Genomic DNA, 21,744 nt, shown 5'->3' with positions numbered 1-21,744 from the left:
GCGGTGCGGGAGCGCAGCGTGGTGGTCCGAAGCCCCTGCTGCCCAGCGCCCTCAGGCTGACTGAGAAGCAAGGGTGCATAGCGTTTGTTTCCCTCCTGGCAGGAGCGGGCGTGCATGTGGTTTAATGGTACGAGCCAGCAGGCCCCTGACCTCCCTCCTGGCTCTGCCACTGGCCGACTAGGGACAGGGACAGTGAGATGACAGCAGGGCCCTGGGGCCCGGAGCTTCCTGTGGGGGTGGACTCGTGCCAGGCAGAGCATGTGGCCTCCTCTGTGAGCTTCTTGACCAAGGCGCTGCACTTGGCGTGAACAGCAGTTACGGGGAGACGAGGCAGCCTTGCTCCCAGCAGCAGGACCCGCCGCCTTCTCCTTCTGGAGCTCAGCATAGCTCTGCCCAGCGCCCCATTTGTCCATGGCCTTGGTTCCGGGTTCTGCCCGCTCAGTGGCATGAGTACAGGAAGGAGAATGGTGGCTGGCAAGGGCCGGGTAGACGGGAGTGAGAGATGGGCTTGGGGTTGTGGGGAGGCAGCAGTGGCCCTCGCAGGAACCCTGAGTGAGCCCCGGCCTTGGAGCTGAGGTCCCCGGGGCTTGCTGCATGTGGTGCCAGCTCTGGAGCTTGGTGGGGCTGGGACTCTGGTTTCTGAGCAGCTTCTGGGGAGGCTGCCTGGGCCCCACCGCGCAAGGCCCCCCGGCCACAGAGGAGACCGCAGAGTGAGCTGGGAGGGCTGTCTGAGAGGCCCGGCCAGGTGGGCCCTACACACTGGGCAGGTTCTGGTGTGGACTCTGATCACCACGGACGCAGGCAGGTCTGGCGCAGCGGTGCAATGAGAGCTGGGGTCCCTGACAGCTGGGCAGGAGCAGGGCGGCTGCAGGGGGGCAACAGAGAGGAGGGGCTGGGTGGAGGCGGGGAGGCCAGTTGGAGGCTGCCACGCCAGGCAGGGTCAGGGACGGTGGCACAGGCCTGGCTGGTGGCCGCCAGTGCTAGAGGTGGTCAGCTGTCCCAGGGCAGCCATGCACGGCCGCGCAGACTCAGGAGGATGGAGTCCAGGCTGTACAGAGAGGAGGCCCGTGAGGGGTGGGTCGGAGGCTACAGCTCTGGTGGGATCTGGAGGTCAGAGTGGATTGGTGGAGGAATGATACCACTGTCCCCACTGTGGCAGGGACGCTGGTGGCGGGGATGGTGGTGGAGATGGTGGCGGGGACACTGGTGGCAGGCATGCTGGCGGGGACACTGCTGAGGACTTTCTGTAGACATGGAGGCCACCCCCACCGCATGGTAGCGGCAGTGCGTTTCTTCCTTCTGTTTTAGTGGTGCATTCACAGGATCTCGCCCATTTCTAGAACTTGCTGTTTCGTGTAGGACCTCGTGGTGTCAGGGAGACCAGCCTGGCCCAAGGGGAAGCATCTGTAGCTCCTGCTGCCTGTGGTTAGCACACTCTGCTGGGGGTCTCTGTGGCCACACGGACGCAGGGCCTCTGGGTGTCTGGCCTGGCTCCCATGCTGCCCCTCGGAAGGCTGCCAGGATGCAGACCATGCTCTGGGGCCTTTGGACGCAAAGTGCTGGCCCGAGCAGTCGGCTAGTTCTACGCTCCGTGGGGAGAAGGTGGCACTTTAGCCCCTCACCGGCCTGCAGTGGCTGGACTTCTGCTCCCAGGGAGACCGTTCCCCCACCAGGTGACCCCAAGGTAACCCAGAGCCTTGGTCTTACTCCTTGGGGGTCCCAAGGGGATCCTCCCCCATAGGCCAGAGCAGGTCCCTAAAGAAGCCTGAACGACATCCCACTGTGCGCCGGCTTCTGATGCCCGCTGTCCCCTCTCAGTTGCCCTCCCCGCCCTGTCCTCCCCCAGTGGTGGATGGTGGACTGAGTTGACCCCTCTGCATCCCAGGAACCCCATGGGCCGGACGGGACTGCGTGGGCGCGGGAGCCTCAGCTGCTTTGGACCCAACCACACGCTGTACCCCATGGTCACGCGGTGAGTTCACGCCTGCCGGGCACCAGCACCTCAGCAACGCGGCCGCTCCCACCTTCACCAGGGGCTGCTGCCACTCCCCGGTGCCCAGGGGCCGGGAGGGCGGCTTTGGTGCTTGGCACTTGGTGCCCATCAAGGGGACGTGAGGGGCGTCTGTGGATAAACATGAATACACCCGAAACGGGGCAGGAATGTCCATGATCCCCTGGGATCCACAAGATCCCAGGACCATGCGCCTCTCCGGGGGCTGCCTTCACTTTTCTGCCGGTCCCAGCCCATTAGAGGACCCCCCTCCACAGGGACAGCCCCACAGCCCCACACTCACCCCTCAGACTCACTCTCCACTCCCATCCAGAGGGACACAGCCCCACACTCAACTCCCACCACAGGCTCACTCCTCCACACCCATCTACAGACAGGGACACAGCTCCACTTTCACCCCCTCAGACTCACTGCTCTGCACTCCAGCAGCCGGCCCACTGCTCTCACCCAAGGCACAGGCCGCCTTCTGTGCAGGTGCAGACGCCTCCGTCCCTGAGGAAACTGCTGGGGGCTCTTGCTGTCCACATTGGGCAGGAGTGGGATTCTGGGGCCCAGGCCCAGCTGCTGTGCCCTGTGCTCTCTGGGGGCTATGCCTCCACAGCCAGGACCTCCCCCAGCAGAGGAGCCTTTGGCCTCAGGGTCCTCTTGCTGCCCAGCCCCTCTCACCCAGTGGCTTCTCTGGCCGTGCAGGCATGGCCCTGGGGTGCGAGTCAAACCCTCTGCTCCCTGGTCCTTTGGCCTCTCCTTGGCATGCCCGGGTGGCACTCAGCTCCTCACATCACCCCTGGGCAGCACTCAGCATCCCACATCACCCCCATGTGGCACTCGGCACCCCACATCACCCCACGGGGTTCCCACCGGCATTTTCTAAGAGTGATCAAACTGCAAAGCTGGGTCGAAGGGCAGGTACCTCTCTAAGGGTTTTAATCTTTAAAAATTCTCCATGAAGGCTGGGGCTCTTTCTAGTCCTACCAGCTGCTGATGGAAGTGAGGAAGGACATCCCCTAAGTGGTTACTAGCTCAGTCTTTTCCCTGGGGATGAAGAACTTGATAAAGAACACAGCTTGAGCCTGTGGTGGACCTGACACCGCCCCGCCCCAGGCAGGGCCAGCCCCAGCGTGGCGCAGGGGAGGGTGGAGACCACAGCGGGTCCTGGGCAGCTGTGGTCGCTCCCTCTGCAGGTGGAGGCGGAACGAGGACGGAGCCATCTGCAGGAAGAGCATAAAGAAGATGCTGGAAGTGCTGGTGGTAAAGCTCCCTCTCTCCGAGCACTGGGCCCTGCCTGGGGTAAGGCTGCGGCGCGTGGGGCCTCTGTCCACTGGGCTGTCTGTGGGTCACTCGTCCATTCATCCATTCCACCCATGGACTGAACACTAGCCCCAGGGCAGGGAGGGTTCAAGACCCTAGCCTATTTTGTCTGTAGAAGACACTCCTCTTCCTCCTGTTTCCTCATGTTGCAGTTAGAAAAACCCAGGATCAGAGAATCTTTTGGTGCATAAACACTAACGGGGCACCTACTGTGTCCCACGCATGGGCTGGGCTGGAGGCCACCTGGGCTCCCCTTTTAGGGTTCAGGGTGTTGGGGTCAGAGGTAGCTCTTCACGGTGTCTCAGACACCAACCTGCTCCTGACCTTCAGGGCCAGGTGCTGAGCCATAAAGAGAAGACAGTGTCAAGCAGGGCCCAGGGGTGTGCACAGGCTCCTCAGCTCAGGGGCAGTGGCTGGTTGTGGGGCAAAGGCTGGAGCGCACCCCAGGGTCTTGTGGGAGGGGTGGACACAATTGGGACAGATGACCCGGGCCTTTCCTCTTCAAGTGCCTCCAATAGCTCCTGTTTCCTCTCAGGCCAGCTGGGTCTCCGCAGCCCTCCAGCCCCCTCACTGCAGGGGATGGAAGAGGCTGGTCCTGCCAGGAGGTCTGAGTCCTGCCAGGCCTGGCCATGGTGCGGGACCTCTGGGGTACAGCCTACCCCTCAGGGCCTCTCCTCTGCACCTGATCTGGGGAGTATGTCACTTACAACAACTCAGCAAGAAGCTGTTGCATTTCTCTGGCCTTGAGCTCACGGCCTGGTGGCTGCCTCTGCTGGTGCGGGGGTGTGTGTGCCACCATGGTGTGCAGGGCAGCAGTGCCACGAGGGCCTCTGGGCAGGAACGGGGATTCTGGAGCCCAGGCCCAGCTGCTAAGTCCCAGTGCTTTGGGGGGCCTCGCTCCACAGCTGGAACCAACCTTGTAGCAGAGGGGGCTTTTGGCCTCGGGGTCCCCTTGCTGCCCCGCTGCTCTCACCCAGTGGCTTCTCTGCCTGTGCACACCCAGCCCTGGGGCACGAGTCACCCTCCGCTCTCTGGCACTTTGGCCTCTCCATGTGGGGAGCGTGGGGTTGGGTCTGGGGTTCCGCTCACCGGCATCTCTGTCAGCTCTGGCTGGTCACTGAGAGGGGCGCTCTGAGGGGCCTCCTGGGTTCCTGGCTCTAGGGCACTCATGCTTGAGGGTGAGAGTGTCACGGGGCTGAGGTGGGACTGTCTTGACGTGCCTGCAAAGTCTTCATGAGAAACTCATGGGTGTTTCAATGGGACTTTGAATGACAAATAGGACGGGAAGGATGGGTGTGGGGAGGAGGAGGTTCGGGGTAGAGTCAGGTCCCTGAGGCAGGTGGCGCTCGGGAGCGTCTGGGAGCCCAGCCAGCCCCAGCACAGGCCGGGGTGGGACCGGGAGAGACGGGAATGCAAACAGGGAACCCGCTGCAGTAGCCTGCTGCACTGGGCCTGAGCTGGTGGGGGGGCAACGCCTGGGGCAGGCGCCAGGGGAGCAGGGAGGGGGTGCCCTGTCATCCTTGGGGAGCCTGAGCTCAGGGTAGGTATCCTGGGGGCTGTCCCTGCTCCTCAGAGGTTGTGCTTGCAGCCCAGTGCCCCCTGCTCGGGCCATGGCAGGCTCACAGATGCTGACGTAGATGGCTGGTTCTGGGTAATGTCACTCCAGCCCAAGACGCCGCCTGCCTGGGGCTCCTGGGGCTGGGCTGCTGCCCATGATGGGCAGAAGGCCAGTGGAGACAGGTGCCAGGGCAGCCTGAGGTCCCACTTCAGTGCCCTGTTGACCTGCCTGTGTCTGTCCAGGGCTCCCGGGAGCCGGGGGAGACGCTGCCTCGGAAGCTGAAGCGGATCCTCCGGCAGGAGCACTGGCTGTCTTTTGAGAACTTGCTGACGCGCGGCATGGAGGTATTCCCGGCCTGTTTGCTCTGCTCCACCTGTGTGTTCCCAGGGCTGTAGGATGAACATAGCATGATACTGGGGACCTGCCCCAGCCCCATCGGGTGACAGTGGTCCCACCCAGCTTCACCGGGTGACGGTGGTCCCAGCCCCTGTCCCTAAGTTGCACAGCTCCCAGAGGACCAGGAAGCATAGCTGTGTGCAGGCCCCTCCCTCTCTGTTCCATTTTCTCCTAAGTCAAGGGGGATGGGCTGAGGACCCTTGCTGCCTTCAGGTGTGACAGTGGCTTGGAGGCATGGTGCCACCCTCCTCCGCACATCCACCCTTGCCTTGGGCACCGCTGCGCCTAAGGGTGCTGGGAAGCCAGCCCCTCCCTCAGACCTGCCCCCGACTCCCAAGCTCTGGAGAACCCTTCCCAAGTGCCCAGCCTGGGGACCAACTGTACCAGGACTTTTTACTTCTTTAGAAACCTGTTTCCTTAGAAAGGCTTCATCTCCAGCTCTCTCTCAGACAAATGCCATGCACACTTTTTTTTGGAAACAAGGTCTTATTCTGTCACCCAGGCTGGAGTGCAGTGGTGCAATATTGGCTCGCTGCAGCCTCCACCTCCTGGGCTCAAGCAATCCTCTTGCCTTGGCCTCCCAGGTAGCGGGGACTACAGGGGTGAGACACCACGCCCAGCTAATATTTTGTATTTTTGGTACAGACAGGGTTTGGCCACGTTGCCCAGGCTGGTTATAAACTCCTGGGTTCAAGCGATCTGTCCACCTCAGCCTCCCAAAGTGCTGGGATTACAGGCGTGAGCTACTGCACCCAGCCCTTCATGGACGCTCTTTATAATAACAGGCTACACGTGCTGGGTGCACTGGCTCACACCTGTAATCTCAGCACTTTGGGAGGCTGAGGTGGACAGATCGCTGGAGGTCAGGAGTTCGAGACCAGCCTGGCCAACATGGCGAAACTGTCTCTACTAAAAATACAAAAATTAGCCAGGCCTGGTGGTGCGTGCCTGTAATCCCAGCAGGAGAATTGCTTGAACCCAGGTGGTGGACGTTGCACCACTGTACTCCAGCCTGGGCGGGAGTGAGACTATCTCAAAAAAAAAAAGTGATCAATGCCATGGTGTGGAGCACTTCACAACATTGTGCAGCCACCACCTCTATCCAGTTCCAGAACATTCCATCACCCCAAGCTCTTCCCCAGCACTCCCGAATCTGCTTCCCATCTCCTTGGATTTGCGGGTTCTGGACATCTGTTATAAGTGGACTCCTACAGCAGGTGGCTTTTGAAGCTGACTTTCTTCACTGAGCAGACGTTTCCAAGACTTCTGCAGGGCAAGGACTGTTCAGGATGAAGCCGGCATTGGGCTGCTCCGCCGTGCAGGCCCGGGCAGGCTTGGGGGAGCTGGGCCAGGGTCCTGTGCATGGTGGGAGCTGGGGCAGGGTAGAGGGCACGTGGTGGGCTGGAGCACTGCTCAGGGGTCCCTTGCTGTCGGGCTTACCCTGCCCATCCAGGTGTACAAAGGCTACATGGACAACCCGAGGAACACGGACAATGCCTGGATCGAGACGGTGGCCATCAGCGTCCACTTCCAGGACCAGAACGACGTGGAACTGAACAGGCTGAACTCTGTATGAACTTGGCCTCCAGGGAGGGGAAGTGGGGAGGCGGGGATGTTTATGGGCGTGGCCTCTGGGGAGGGGGAGGCAGGGAAGGGGTCTGGATTCTGGATGTGCCTCTGGGGCGTCCAAGGGTGGGACCTGGCTGTGCTCCCGGGGCCCAGGGCCAGAAAGTGGAAGCTACAGGATCAGAGTCTTGCCCAGAAAGTGACAAAGGGGGTACCGGGGGAGGCCAGGGAGCCACTGCAGATGGCCAGAGCTGACAGGACGGGACAGGCGACCATGAGGGCCCTGTGTAGTTCTGGGACCTGGATCCTCCAGGGAGGCAAGGCCCCCCCCGCCTCTGCTGCGGGCTTTTAGCCTTTTATGGGGATGTGGCTTCCCAGTGCTTGGTTCAATCCTGCACGCTCCTAATTCAGAACTGCTATGGGAAAGTTCCATGCAATAACTTTATATGCAGGCTTTACATGCAGGCTAAACAGCTCCCGGCAAAGCTGCACCTGCATCTTCTTCCCCTGAAGGATCCTCAGGGCCTTGTGGGTGCATCTCTGGTGCACCTGACACAGTGGTCCTGCCTCCCATTTCACAGAGGAGTAAAGTGAGGGTGCCCTCGAAGGCTGCAGTCTGTAGGGCTCGGCTGGGCAGAGGCAGGGCTGGCAGGGAGGGTCAGCTCTGCCCTTGTTCTTCCAGAACCTGCACGCCTGCGACTCGGGGGCCTCCATCCGATGGCAGGTGGTGGACAGGCGCATCCCACTATACGCGAACCACAAGACCCTCCTCCAGAAGGTGGCAGCTGAATTTGGGGCTCACTACTGACTCTGCACTCAGGCCGGGCAGTTGCAGTCCGTGGACAGTCCCCCCGGAAACCAGGGCTTCTCTCTCCCGAGCCTGTCCAGGACTTAGGCTGATCCTGGGCCCTGCACAGGATGGGGTTGGGTGGACCCACTGCCCCTCACGGCCGCTGCAAGTTTGCCGCAGATGACCTCATGAACTGGACAGGGTCAGGGTGACCTGGGAGGAGAGCTCAAGACAGGGCACAGGCTACTCAGAGTTGAGGGGCCCCTGGGACCCTTGGCCATCAGGTGAGGGGCTGGGCCTGTGATGGGCCCTTGGCCAGAGTTCACTCCCTTCCTGGCTGTGTCACCCCAAGCAACTCTTCCACCGTGGAGGTTATCGGCCCAAGGCAAGTTCCCTGGAGAGTCAGGGTCCCCTGTGGCCTGTGAGGAAGGGGCCCTGCCACTCTCCCCAAGAGGGCCTCCATGTTCCGAGGTGACTCAATCTGGATCCTTGCCTGGCCCGGGGCCACCGTCTGAACTCCTGGCTGTCAGGATAAGCTCCGTGGGGGGACAGGAGCCCAGACACAGCCCAGGCCTGTGAAGAGACCCAGAGGGCCTCTGCCAGGGTTAGCCCCAGGGACCCTGGGAGGGGGCCGCAGAAGCTCTCCCTCCCCACTACCTGGGAGCCACGTGCTGGCCACACCCAGGAAGGAGGGACAGTGTCGGCAGGAGGTGGGGATGTGGGGACCTCGTGGTTTGGTGTCAATGGCTCACAGGTGTGTGAACCATCAGGGCCCTCAGGATGGGGAATGTGGTAAAATCTGCCATCTCAGGCCTGGCTGGCTCTTGTGTGTTTTCCACAAATAAAGTTTTTGACACGTCCAGGGCCGGGGGCTGTGTCACGGCTGCCTGAAGTTCTCCTCAATCCACAGGTGAGCTTTCTGAGGCCTGTGGATGCCCTGCAGCCCTACACCCCCAGTTTCTAAAAACCCACCAGCTCCCTGTCTTCATTTTACTAAACCTGGGCTCCAACATCATCCCCAAGCCCTCCAGGCCAGGATGGTGGCATCCACATGCCCTCCTCCTTGGCTTCCCCTGCACGGTGGTGCCAATGTGCCCTGTCGCCCCTGCAGGGGCTCCAGATGGAGCCTGGGGCGGCCTGGCTGCTGAGCACTGGCCGCAGGTGACACCCACCCTGCTCTGGGCAGGCCTCTGTCTTCCACCTGACCCAAAGCTCTCTGGCCACCCCTAAGTCCCCCTCACCCCATCAGCGTCACCAAGGACACAACTGACCCCTTATGCCCTGCTTAGAATCAGTCCCGTCACCAACTTTCGTGATGGAGTCACCCTGGGTGTGATAAAAATGTAGATCTTCAGGCCCCTTTCGAAGCTCAGAGGCAGTGGGGCTGGGAGGTCCTGGAAGCGCCATCTGGGGTCAGCATCCTCCACCCCCAAGGGGCTCTCAGGTGGCAGGTTTGAACCACAGTGCAGACTGCATGTGGCCCACCCCACTCCTCTCCAGCTCCCTCTCCCCCTGCAGCGCAGCCTCCAGGTGCTACAGGGAAAGCCTGAGACTCCTCGGTTACGGGCTGTGGGTCCAGACCTCTGCCAGGGGCCATGTTGTGCTCAGGGCTCCTGTTTCTGGCCGCAGCACTGGGCTGAGCTCCCACTGTCTGGGGCAGGTCTCAGCTCTGTGTCTGTGGGATCTAGAAACACTGAGCTGAAGGGGGCACCCAGGGAAGGGGTGGGGGCTGTGCCTGGGGGCCGTGGATTCCCCTTGACAGCTCTGGCCCTCGCCACAGCGCTGCCCCTGCCCTGCCTGTGAGACGGCCGGGGCTCTGACTGAGAGTCCCCACGCTGGGTCAGGGGCCGGGACAGGAGGGACGAGTGTGGAGGCAGGGGCAGTCAGGCTGCACCCAGTGGCCAGCCATGGCAGTGGGGCAGGCTCATCTGAGGCCGCCCTGTCTGAGTGTGGGGCGGGCAACCCTGGCTCCTTCACCCAGGATGTTTTATTCATTTGCCTGATGGCATCCCAGCCCCGTGGATGCTGCAAGTGCAGCTCCTCCATGCCAGTCCCCAGCGAGACACCCTTGCAGCTGGGAGAGAGATTAACCAGCTGGAGCAGCTACATTTTACTCCCAGACCACAAGGCTGGATCCTGGGCAGATAAGGGAGTGAGATGCTCAGCCCTGAACTCAATCACAGCCATGAGGGAGGCTCAGATCAGGGAGGCAGGAGGCGGCTTCTGGTGTTTTTGAGAGCACAGGCTGTGGTCTGGAGCAGACGGTGGCCCAGGCTGACGTCTTCACCAAATGGGGCAGGCCACACACACAGAACCCAGGGGACCCAAGAAGGCACTCACCACGTGGCTTCAGGCAAGTGCCCCCGACTCAGCAGTCCGTCAGTGCACACACTGTCAACACCGGGAAGCATCTGCGACCAGTGAGCAGGCTGCACATCTGCCCTGTCTTGACAGTGGCATAACACACACTTAGTCATGCACACACCTTACGTGGGAGCAGCCGATGGGTTTCTTATGTCAACAACGAGCACCCGGTCATCTCCAGCCCCCGGAGCCCTGGAGCCCCCGCATTGTTGTCCCCATGCGTCTGACCTCCTCACCCCCCCTCCCCCACGAGTCTCCGTCTGCTCCTGAACCTCCCCAGTCGGAACCTGGCCAGGTGTGCTTTGCGAGCCTGGCCTCCTTCACTCTTGGTAATGTCTGCGGACTCATTCCTGTCTACACTGCGGTGTTCGGTGGCAACTGCATGAATTCACTGACTTTAAAATATACCGTAACGTTTGGGTTTGCCTTTGGCATCCCTTCCGCTTTTAACATACAAACTTCACAACTGCCCTCACTCAGTGTCTGCAGTTTCTCTGCTCATGTTCTTTGTGCCTTGCAAGATTCCCCACTACTTTTAGCTGTCACTGCTCCTGTCTTCTCTCGTCTTCCATGAGCTTTTTGCCTTTGAATGCACTGACCAGTCACTTTGTAGAGTTTTTCTCAGTTTGGGCGTGCCCGGGATGTTCTCACGATTGGAATGGGGAGATGCATTTTTGGCAGGAATATCGCAGAAGTGACATCCTTCTCAGGGTGTCCTATCAAGGGTACATGATGCCAATCTGCCTTGCCACTGACAGCCCGAGCTTTGTCACATAGATAAGGTGGTTTCTCCACTGAAAAGCTGTTACTACTTTTTTAGAGTTAATAAATATGTCAAAGCAGATACTTTGATCCTACAGAAATCTCCAAGGAAGCTAATTTAAGTATGAGACACACTAGGTAAAAAGTAGCAAGGTGAAAGAAGATATCCCGTGCTAAATTAATCAAAGGAAAGCAGGAATCGATTTCAAATCAGGGTCTAGGGATAAAGAGGGTCATTTCATGATGACACAGGGGTCAACCAGTTAAGAGCATGCACGATGTGAGCGCAGGGTCTCAAAACACACGAAGCAAAAGCTGATAGAACTGCGAGGAAAAATTACAGACAAATCTGCAATTACAGTCAGAGGTTTCAACATGGCTATCAAGAATTTGTTTGAGACAGGGTCTTGCTCTGCCGCCCAGGCTCAAATGCAGTGGCACAATCATGGCTCACTGCAGCCTTGACTTCCTGGGCTCAAGAAATCCTCCTGCCTCAGCCTCCCGAGTAGCTCGGATTCCAGGCATGCGCCACTATGCATGGCTAAGGTTTTGATTTTTTGTAGAGACGGTGTCTCACTTTGTTGCCCAGGCTGGTCTCTCAATAATTAGCAGAGCAAGTAGACAGAAAGGGGATGATAATATAGGCGACTCAAATAACACAGTCATTGCTGTTTATAGGATACTTTGTGGAGCCACAGAACACAAATTCAAGTGCACATGCAACAACTGCCAACCATATTCGGGTCCATGAAGGAGTCTCAATAAATTTAAAAGGATCCAAAACATAGAAGATGTCCTCTGACAACAACGGATTTAAATTAATGATCAACAGCAGAAAGAACTCTGGAAAATGCCCAAATATCTGGAAATGAAACAGCATAGTTCTAAACTCATGTGTCAAAAAGGAAATCAAAGAGAAAATTATAAATTATTTTAAACTTAATAAAAATACAGTATATCAAAATTTCTGGGATGCAGTTAAAACTGGACTTAGAGGGAAATTTATAGTACTAAATGCTTATACTAGAAAAGAAGATCACAGATCAGTGACTCCAGCTTCCACCTTAAGAGACCTAAAAAAGAATAGAAAGTCAAACCCGGCCGGGCGCGGTGGCTCAAGCCTGTAATCCCAGCACTTTGGGAGGCCGAGACGGGCGGATCACAAGGTCAGGAGATCAAGACCATCCTGGCTAACACGGTGAAACCCCGTCTCTATTAAATACAAAAAAACTAGCCGGGCGAGGTGGCGGGCGCCTGTAGTCCCAGCTACTTGGGAGGCTGAGGCCGGAGAATGGCGTGAACCCGGGAGGCGGAGCTTGCAGTGAGCTGAGATCCAGCCACTGCACTCCAGCCTGGGTGACAGAGCGAGACTCCGTCTCAAAAAAAAAAAAAAAAAAAAAAAAAAAAAAGTCAAACCCAATGTATGCAAAACAGGCTGGATGCAGTGGTTCATGCCTGTAATCCCAGCACTTTGGGAGGCCGAGGTGGGTGGATAACCTGAGGTCAGGAGTTCGAAACAAGCCTGGCCAACATGGTGAAACCCTGTCTCTACTAAAAATATACAAAAATTAGCTGGGCATGGTGGCACATGCCTGTAATTCCAGCTACTCAGGAGGCTGAGGCAGGAGAATTGCTTGAACCCGGGAGGTGAAGTTTGCAGTGAGCTGAGATTGCACCCACTGAATTCTAGCTTGGGCCACAAAGCAAGACTCTGTCTCAAAAAAAAAAAAAAAAAAAAAAAAAGCAAAAGAAAGAATAAAGGTAAGAGTGGAAGTTGATGAAAAAAAAAAGTGCAACAATCAATGAAACCAAAAAACTATTTCTTTGAGAAGATCAATACAATTGATAAACTTCTGATTGTTCAGTTTTAAAAAAATGCTACAAATTACCAGTATCAGAAATGAGAAAGGTGATGTCACTTCATGCTTCACAAATGTTGAAAAGATAAGGGAATATTATGAATAACTTTATGCTAATAAATTCAACAACTTGGGCAATTTCTTGAGTGATATAAACTACATACATTCATTCAGGAATACAACAAACTCAGCAGTTGTATACCCATTAAATAATTCAACCACATATAAAAATAATACATCATGACCACGTGGGGTTTATCCCAAGAACACAAGATTGATTTAACACTTTAAAATCAATCAGTATACGCTATCATATTAACAGACCATCATGCAAAAAGATTCTCAATAGATGCAGAAAAAACAAAATCCAACTTTCATTCCTGATTTAAACAACTCTCAGCAAACAAGAGAAAGGATAGTCTTTTCAACAGTCTGGAAAAAACTGATTATCCACATACACAAAAAGTAAACATTGAATCATATCTCACACCATAAACCCAAATAAAATAGGTAATAGACCCAAATGCAAACCTTTAAAACTCCAAAACCCTTGTGACTTTAGGTGAGGCAAATCTTATATATGACACCAAAAGCAGGATCCATAAAACAAAACAAAACAAAACATCATAAGTTGCACTTCCTGACAGTTAAAAAACTTCTGCTCTTTGAAAACCTGTTAGGAGAATGAACACACAATCCAAAGGCTCAGAGAAAATGTTACAGATCACATATTTGATAAAGAACTTGTATCCAGAATATACAACAAACTCCCAAACTCAATAAGAAAATAAACAACCCAATTAAAAGTGAGTAAAAGGGCCGGGCGTGGTGGCTCACGCCTGTAATCCCAGCACTTTGGGAGGCCGAGGTGGGCGGATCACAAGGTCAGGAGATCGAGACCATGGTGAAACCGCGTCTCTACTAAAAATAGAAAAAATTAGCCGGGCGCAGGGGCGGGCGCCTGTAGTCCCAGCTACTCGGGAGGCTGAGGCAGGAGAATGGCGTGAACCCGGGAGGCGGAGCTTGCAGTGAGCCGAGATTGTGCCACTGCACTCCAGCCTGGGCGACAGAGCAAGACTCCGTCTCAAAAAAAAAAAAAAAAAAAAAAAAGTGAGTAAAAGATTTGAACTCAATGCTTACTATGGGAGATGGAGAATAAACAGATGAAACGATGCTCAACATCACTGGCCAACAGGGAAATACAAATTAAAACCACAATTCCAGCTATCACCACACACCTATTAGAGTATCTGAAATTAAAAAGACCAATCATACCAAGTGCTGGGGAGGATGTGGAATGTAAAACCATACAATCGCTTTGGCAGTTTCTTAAAAAGTTTCACATATGGCTACCATGGCATCCAGCCATTTCACTCCTAGACATCTATTCAAGAGAAAGAAAAGCATTCATTCAAAGACTTGTGCACAATGTTTGGATCAGCTTTATCTGTAAGAGCCAACACCAGAAACCACCCAAATACCCACGAGCAGGTGAATGGAAACAAACTGTGGTACACTCATACACTGGAGTACCACGCAGCCATGCAAGAACTACCCATTGACAAACCAAACGACACAGGTGAATCTCAAAAATAATTGCACTGAGTGAAAGAAGCTACACAAAAAGCACATATACGATTCCATTTGTGCAAATTACAGGAAATGCAAAGTAATCTGTAGTGACAGCAGGCAGATCAGTGCTTGCCTGGGGATGAGGGAGGGCAGGGAGAGATGACCAAGAGGGAACCCAGGGTGTTCACTAGGCTGATTGTGGTGATGGTTTCACAGGCATATCCGAGTGTCAAAACGTATCAAATTAAAATGTGTAGCTTACCGTCTATCAATTACATCACAATAAAACTACTTTTTGAGAATCATGAGGATGGTTCAGGTCCGGCTCAAATGCCCCCACCCTGCATTCCTCCTTGGGATGTCAGACGCGGGAGCTGGGGCAGGAGGGGACCTAGATGGGCGGAGATCTAGCCCTACTCACCCACTGGCCACGGGGTAGGCGAGGGACGCTCAGCAGGGGCTTCCCGCAGACCCAGGGTCTTCAAGCGCCAGAAGCCCCGATGCCACGGGGAAGAGGGGATTTGCCCACAGTGAGGGGCAGGGGCTGGATCGGTAGCTCCTCCCGGCCCGCAGACCCCGCCCACACCCATAACCACGCCCTCAGCCTCCACCACCGCGTCCTCAGTCCCGCAACCACGCCCACAACCCGCCCACAGCCCCTGAGACCTGAGTCTTAGTACCGGCTCCATCTAAAGCCGCACCACCAGCTCCTCCTATGCCCCGCCCCATCTCTTCCAGGCCCCGCCCTCAAACCCCGCCCCCGCCTAACCACAAATCCCGTTCAGGTCTCCTTACATGCCCCGCCCCTTCCCCGCCCACGCGGGAATCGACACAGCCAGTCTCCGCCTTTCGTCCCGCCCCTCCCTCCAGGCCCCGCCCCTCCCCGCCCCTCGCCAGCGCAGGCCGGAGCCGCGGCCTCCCCAGCCAGTGGTCGCGGGCGCGGGCGCAGGGGCAGCAGGGTCGCCACCGCGCCAGGGGTGGAAGCGGGTCTGGCGGGCTCCGAGAGACCCGGGAGCAGCGCGCAGAGCAGCCTCCGGCCGCCGCCGCGCAGGTAAAGCCCCCGCCCAGCCCTGGGAGCATGGATCCCCCACCACCCGTGACCATCCCCCCGCCGCGAGTGCTCGGGTCTCGGGGGTCGCAGGTTCCGGGGGTCCTAGGGCCGGAGGGTCTAAAGGCTCGAGGTCCCGGGGGTCCGAGCCCCTCCCGGCCGGCTCCGCGCGCGGCCCCGCCGTCCACGCCCAACGCGGGCCGCGCGCACAGGGCTTGGCTTCTCCGTTTTCTCCGCTTCTTTCTTCAGGCAGTTGAAAGAAAAGGCGCGGTTCTGCGCCCGGTGCGAGCCGCGGCTGCTTTAGGGCTGGCAGGGAAAGGCTTGCTGGGTTATTACAGTTTTTAGGGATTGTCGGAGTCAGCCAGGCGTTGGCTGCGGGAGTAGCCCCTGGCGCGCGAGCGCCCGCTGGTGCCCGGCCACGTGCCCGTCTTGACCCGCGCTCCAGGTTTGGCAGAATCTCCAGCCGTCCCCGTCCTCCTGGCATCCACCCTGAGGAGGGGCTGGGTGGTCCCAGGCCGCCGCCACCCCGCCACCCGGCCTTTGGTCCCCAGCGGTGTGGGAGGTGGCCAGGGCTGACCGCAGTGACCACCGACTGCGCCACACGGAGCCCCCTGGCAGTGCCAGCTCCTTGCACTTGTGGGACGCTCCTCCCGGGCGCATTGGGAGTCTCCAGAAGTAAGTTACAGGCAGAGCTGTTTAAGGAGGCGTGCTCCCCATCCCAGACCCTTCGGCGGGCCCTGGACAACCTCCCCACCAGTGGACGCGTTTCCCAGATGACTGCAGCAGGCAGTGCTGACCGCCCTCCTTCCCTCTCCCCTCCCTCCTGCGTCTTCCCTTTCAGAGCTGCCAGAGTGGAGTGCACTGCTTCTCCCAGCCCGGCAGGATGGCGGGTTCTTGTCTGGTTGGATAAGGCCTTGCAGCAGAAAAGAGCTCCATCTCCAGGCCTGAGCAGAGGCGCGCATCTCCCCATTCCCAGGCCAGCTCAGGATGGGCACCGTGCGCCTGCCTCGCCCCTCCCTCCTGCTGGTCTCCACCCGGGGGTCTTGTCTCTTCCTCCTCTTCTGCCTGCGCCTGGGCGCCACCTGCCCGCAGCCCTGCCGGTGCCCTGACCATGCAGGGGCTGTGGCTGTCTACTGCAGCTTGCGGGGCCTGCAGGAGGTCCCCCAGGACATCCCGGCCGACACCGTGCTCCTGAAGCTGGATGCCAACAAGATCTCCCACCTCCCGGACGGGGCCTTCCAGCACCTGCACCGGCTCAGGGAGCTGGATCTGTCTCACAACGCCATCGAGGCCATTGGCCCCGCCACCTTCGCGGGCCTGGCGGGGGGCCTGCGGCTGCTGGACCTGTCCTACAACCGCATCCAGAGGATCCCCAAGGACGCCCTGGGCAAGCTCAGTGCCAAGATACGCCTGTCCCACAACCCCCTGCACTGTGAGTGTGCCCTGCAGGAGGCCCTGTGGGAGCTGAAGCTGGACCCCGACTCTGTGGACGAGATCGCCTGCCACACCTCAGTGCAGGAGGAGTTTGTGGGGAAGCCTCTGGTTCAGGCTCTGGATGCAGGTGCCAGCCTCTGCAGTGTCCCCCACAGGACCACAGATGTGGCCATGCTGGTCACCATGTTCGGCTGGTTCGCCATGGTGATCGCCTATATCGTGTACTATGTGCGCCACAACCAGGAGGATGCCCGGAGGCACCTGGAGTACCTGAAGTCTCTGCCCAGCGCCCCTGCCTCCAAGGACCCCATTGGCCCGGGGCCCTAGCGCCTGTTCCAGCAGACCCCCGCCGATGGCTGCTGTCACTTCCGTAGTAGGTGGTAACTGATGATGCTTTTGCTATTCCCTGAGGCAGGTGTCACAGCCATGTGTGCTGTGCTCCCCACTGTTGCCCTCGGGCACAGCAGCACCTCCAGGCTGGATGGTTTTGCCATCACATCCGTGTGAAGGATGAGGAACCTGAAGCTTAGTGAAACAGAGACTGCCTGTGACACCATCAGGAAATGATCCCAATGGGACTTCAACCTGGGCTGTCCATCGTGACATTCCACCTTCTTCCACCACGCGAGCCTCTCCCACACAGGGCCCGCAGGCTGTGGATATGCACGCAGAGGACACGGGGTGCTCCACAAGCGTGAGGGTTCACGACAGGGGGCTCGGGTTCAGGTTCACCTGCTGAAGGCGCTGATAAGTCCTGTGCTGAGGAGCTGGCTTGCCCTTGTTTACCTACAAAGTGCACTGTAGGTAAACATGAGCCTTGTTCCACTGTTCCAGGTACATTGGAACATGAGCCCTGTTTCCAGAGCAAAGTAACAGAGACCAGGTTTTTCTAGAGCACTAAGTGGGATGTGTAGCTCAAACAAACTGCCCTAAGCTTTTTGTTCTCACAATGTTTGAGCAACCCTAGTGCCAAAATTTCAGTCCAGTAATGGGGTGAACAATATGGAGAGACACCTGGGAAAAGTCCAAGGTAGCTTGCCTAGGGGAAGGCAGCAGCCACATATCTGGGGCCCTGCCTGCTTCCTGCCCCTCTGGCTGTGCCTGTTGTGGGAGGCCCTGCCCCGGGGTGATCTTGGCTCACTGCAACCTTCGCCTCCCAGGCTCAATCACTTCTCCTGCCTCAACCTCCTGAGTAGCTGGAATTACAGGCACCTGCCACCATGCCTGGCTAATTTTTGTATTTTTAGTAGAGATGGGGTTTCACCATGTTGGCCAGGCTGGTCTCGAACTCCTGGCCTCAAGTGACCCGCCCGCCTCAGCCTCCCAAAGTGCTGGGATTACAGGTGTAAGCCACCACGGCTGGCCCTGTGCCTTGCTTTTTCTACTAAGATATAAAACAGCTTTTTCCAAGGCCAGGAGTACTGGTGATTGATGTTTCAAGGCCAATCAATGGGATGCTTCATTTTCTCCAGCAACAGGAACTCTCTCTTTTCACCTTTGCTGCCAGGAATCTCAGAGATAATTTAGTATTCAATTTACTTACCTTAACATTCAGGTTAGATGTTACCTCCACCTATATGATAGTAATTCTTAATTTTTTGTCCTTTTTATGAGTGTTTATATTTTAAAGTATTTTTTGGGGGGGTGCAAATGAGTGATCAGTGTACATTGTGTGTAGACTGAAGTGTAGGTATGTAGAGATGCTTCACCAAACAGATGCTTAAAAATGATTGGAAGTTGAGGGTGGTTTGTGTTTGGAAAGCGTCAGGTGACTTGGAAGGTGAGAGCCTGACCAGGGTGTGTGCAGTGCGAGTCACAGGAGCGTCTGTGTTGTGAGGTGCTTGGTAGGCTTTGCTCTGCCCACCGTGCAGACGTGGGGGTAGGTGAGGAGCCTGGCCCAGTGTGTGAGTGGAGGCAGCCCCAGGCCCCGCTTGCTTCCCTCATGCCACGCTGCCTGAGTGTCGCCGTGCTCGGAGGATAGAGACCTCCACGGAAACTGCCAGCGCCGCTCACCCTTCCAGCGAGAGCTAGAACCAAGTGCCAGCTCCCGGGAGCGCACCCGTGCTGGTCGCGTGGTCCTCATGGTCCGGACAGAGCCAGCAGGTGGCGGAGTGTCCGGTTCCACTGTTTGGAGGAAGCGGGCGCTGACACAGCAGAGTGTCCTGGGCCTGCCGGGGTTTCTATCCACAGGCCAAGTGGCTGAAAGCATAGGATAAGGATGTGTGGGTGAAGAACCGGTGCCATCCCTGGCTCTCTGATGGATGCAGGCGGGGCAGGTGAACTGTTGCTGGCCTGGCCTGCAGGCCTGGGGTCACATGGTGATTGGCGTCCTCCTGCCACCCCTTCTCCATGCCAGGGTGCCTGTGGTGGGTTTGCCCGGCCTGCGTGACCCCAGGTCCCAAGGAGTGTGTGGACTGAGGCCTGGGTGGTGAAGGCAGGGCCTCTCCTCAGCCCTGCGTCCTGTGAGTGCCAGCCAGTCCCATCTCACATTTTGGGGGGCCCTTTCCCTGCTGCCAGGGGACTCTTCATTGGCCCTTACCCTAGAATCAGCCCAGAGCCTGTACACCACCCAGACGTGGCCCTTCAGGAGGTGCACAGGACAGGGGCAGGCCCGTCCCTCCCTGCCCCAATTGGCTGGGCTGCCCCAGCCCGGGATCTGGCCTTCCCCTTGGTGAAGGTCTGCTGGGCCCTGCCCACCTCCTGTTGGAAGGGAGAGAAGGGGAGAGGACCAGGAGGACACCAGAGGTCCCGTCCCTTGCACTGTGAGCTCAGTCAGGTCCATAAGCTGCCCACCGTCCTGGCCTTACTGTGCCCCCTGCCCCACTGACATAGGGGGAAACACCTCCCCTCTAAGGAAGGCCATAGAGACCCCAACACTGTGGGGCCCCAAAGGTCCTTCATGCTCATTGGAGCTCCCACCCTAGGTGCTTGCAAGTCCTCAGCTCTCCGGGGGTACAGCCCTCCCCTTCCTGCCCTCCCCTCCCGTCGCATCTTGTGACCTCTTGACTGGCGGGGCCTGGAGCCCATGATGGACACTTGCTGAAGGAGGGGCAGCAGAGCACCCTGAGATGACATCGCTGCCTGGCCCCAGAGCACCCCACCTCTCCCCGTGCCTCGGTTCTTTGCAGCCCACATGTGAGCATACGCACCCCGGGACCTGCTGCCCGCTGGGACGCCCAGGCCAGATCAGCCCCTCTGCCTCCACGCTGCACTGACTGCAAGAGTTTCCCACATCTGCAGCGGCCGTGGGCTCAGCCCCACACCAGCCAGGCCACCAGCGTTGACAGCGGTGAGGCGGGGACAAAGGGAGTGTCTCAGTTCAACCTGTGGACATAGTGGAGGTCTCCGCCTTGTGAGGCAAGGCAAGGGGGAGGGGAGAGGCAACTGGGGGGATTCTGTGACTACTGGGCCACCAGGGAGCCAGAATCTTCCAGCCAGACTGGCAGGGCGGGACTTAGCTTCCTGATGCCGGCCGTTCACCACCCTCACCCCTGGAAGCTCCCTGGGCATCATGGGAGGCAGAGCCTGAACCCCAACCTAACCCTAATGCTAACCCCTAAACCAACCCTCGCCCTAACCCTAATGCTAACCACTAACCCAACCCTCACCGTAATTCTAACCCCGATCCAGCCCAATCCTAACCCTAATGCTAACCCCTAAACCAACCTTCACCCTAACCCTCATGCTAACCCCTAACCCAACCCAGCCCTAACTCTAAAGCTGACTCCTAACCCTAGGAGAGGAGCCCAGGCTTGGACCCCTCCCCCTGCTAGTTTCCTGTTGGACTTTGGAGCCCCAGATGCCTGCTCAGAGGCTCCCTTGTGCGGGGCGGGGTCCAGCAGTGGGGGATGGGCCCGGAGCCAGTGTAACCACCAGCAGAACCATCCTGATCCACAGGGCCGTCCCTGGTGGGGTGAGGCTCCCTGGGGCAGGAAGGCCACCAAGGGCAGGGAGACTCCCAGGCCCACTCACGGCGTAGGCACCACAGGAGCTGGCTGGAGGCTATAGGGGTGCAGGGCGTGGGCCTGCTGGGGGTTGCGTGGCAGACAATGGGGTGTGGGGCATGCTGGCAGCTGTGGGTGAGTGAGGAGCCTCCTCTCGTGAAGGGCCCTGGGGAAGAGGAATCTGGCCCTAAGAGACCCCCGCCTCCTCTGCAGGGGCTGCCCGCAGGAGGGGAACCTGGGGCCCCCAGCCTCACCTACAGGGAGGGTAGATGAGAGTTGTAAACCGCACATGAGGCTGGGCTAAACCTGGACGTGTGTTTCGTAACCGAAGCAGCCAGGAAACTCTGGCTCTGCCCAGAGCTCATCTGGGCAGGACATGGGGACGAGTGTCCAGGCTGAAGGCAGGACCCGGCCAGCAAAGGGCCATTTCACATTGAGCTCCACAGCTAGTCATATTCTGTGGAATGTGCGGACGTCCACAGCCCATCAGACAGGGTCTGGAGTGGGGGTGCTGTCTTGGGCAGCTCTTCCCGAGGGTCTGCAAAATCCCAAGGTCACCAGAGCCAAGGCAGGAAGGCAAGGAGCCCGGCTTCTAAGGAACTCTGATCAGGTGTGGCCCATGGCTGGGAGGCAGCTGACTCCATGGTGCATAGCATAGAGGGCGGCCCGGAGTCCTGGACACTCCTGGCATGTCCCCCCGTGGGGGATGTGGGGACTTGGCTTAGGTCTCGTTTGGCTGGCCTTCCTGGACCGCAGTGGCCGGGAGCTGAAAACCATGACCCCAGGCTCCCTGCAGCTGTTCTCGATGGGATTTCGGTTCTCCAGTCAGATACGTTTACGCAGGACTTGGATCCTGAACTGTGTAACCTGGAGAGGGAGGTGTGAGCGGGCCATGCTGCTGGCCCAGACTGTGCCGGTCTCTAATTCTGTTGTCCTCGCAGCCCTTCTGTGAGCCCTCAGTAAAGCTCTTCATGCTTCAGTCAGCAAGTGTGGATTCTGTTGTCTGCAACTCTGCAGCCTGGTCCAAACCCCAAGCCTCCCCCTTCCCCAGACCTTGCAGTGCCGTGGAGCTGAGGGACCTGTGAGTCCACAGCTGTGGCCCCAGAAGGGCTACAGGAGCGGAACCTGTGTG

At 57.9% G+C, this 21,744-nt stretch overlaps 2 protein-coding genes, 2 non-coding genes and 1 pseudogene across 13 annotated transcripts in view; all 5 read left to right on the top strand.

Moving 5' to 3' along the window:
- The window catches only part of TRPM2 (transient receptor potential cation channel subfamily M member 2), an 87,227-nt gene extending 78,736 nt beyond the window's left edge, over nt 1–8,491 (top strand). For 8 of the 9 annotated variants that reach the window (XR_012431918.1, XR_012431919.1, XR_012431920.1 and 5 more), the window contains 5 exons: nt 1,886–1,972; nt 3,193–3,298; nt 5,120–5,221; nt 6,727–6,843; nt 7,522–8,491. Coding sequence is in view for 4 of the 9 variants with exons in the window: in XM_045389386.2 (XP_045245321.2) it covers nt 1,886–1,972; nt 3,193–3,298; nt 5,120–5,221; nt 6,727–6,843; nt 7,522–7,647 (538 nt within the window). In the remaining 5 variants the exon portion in view is untranslated. Of the gene's footprint in view, nt 1–1,885; nt 1,973–3,192; nt 3,299–5,119; nt 5,222–6,726; nt 6,844–7,521 lie in introns of those variants that run through there. The other variant, XR_012431917.1, reaches the window with a different exon arrangement.
- Nucleotides 3,252–3,312, top strand: LOC123572638 (Z6 small nucleolar RNA). The gene has a single exon (XR_006697191.2). It is a non-coding gene; the product is annotated as a Z6 small nucleolar RNA (small nucleolar RNA).
- Nucleotides 5,095–5,163, top strand: LOC123572639 (Z6 small nucleolar RNA). The gene has a single exon (XR_006697192.1). It is a non-coding gene; the product is annotated as a Z6 small nucleolar RNA (small nucleolar RNA).
- Nucleotides 8,492–15,112: 6,621 nt separating the features above from the next.
- Nucleotides 15,113–21,595, top strand: LRRC3 (leucine rich repeat containing 3). Of its 2 annotated transcripts, none has more exons than XM_005548546.4 (2): nt 15,113–15,237; nt 16,076–21,595. In XM_005548546.4, exon 2 carries the CDS (start codon nt 16,222–16,224, stop codon nt 16,993–16,995), a length of 774 nt encoding a protein of 257 aa, XP_005548603.1. In that variant the 5' UTR covers nt 15,113–15,237; nt 16,076–16,221; the 3' UTR covers nt 16,996–21,595. The 2 variants fall into 2 exon arrangements, with proteins under 2 accessions (XP_005548603.1, XP_005548604.1); XM_005548547.5 differs by having other exon boundaries at nt 15,113–15,909.
- LOC141409976 (putative uncharacterized protein LRRC3DN) lies at nt 17,021–20,134 on the top strand (annotated as a pseudogene).
- Nucleotides 21,596–21,744: the final 149 nt, after the last annotated feature.

The sequence above is a fragment of the Macaca fascicularis genome, chromosome 3 (genome assembly GCF_037993035.2).
Source record: "Macaca fascicularis isolate 582-1 chromosome 3, T2T-MFA8v1.1".
Lineage (NCBI taxonomy): Eukaryota > Metazoa > Chordata > Mammalia > Primates > Cercopithecidae > Macaca > Macaca fascicularis.
The sequence above is the reverse complement of the archived record's forward strand: the minus strand, read 5'-3'. Positions and strand labels throughout refer to the sequence as shown.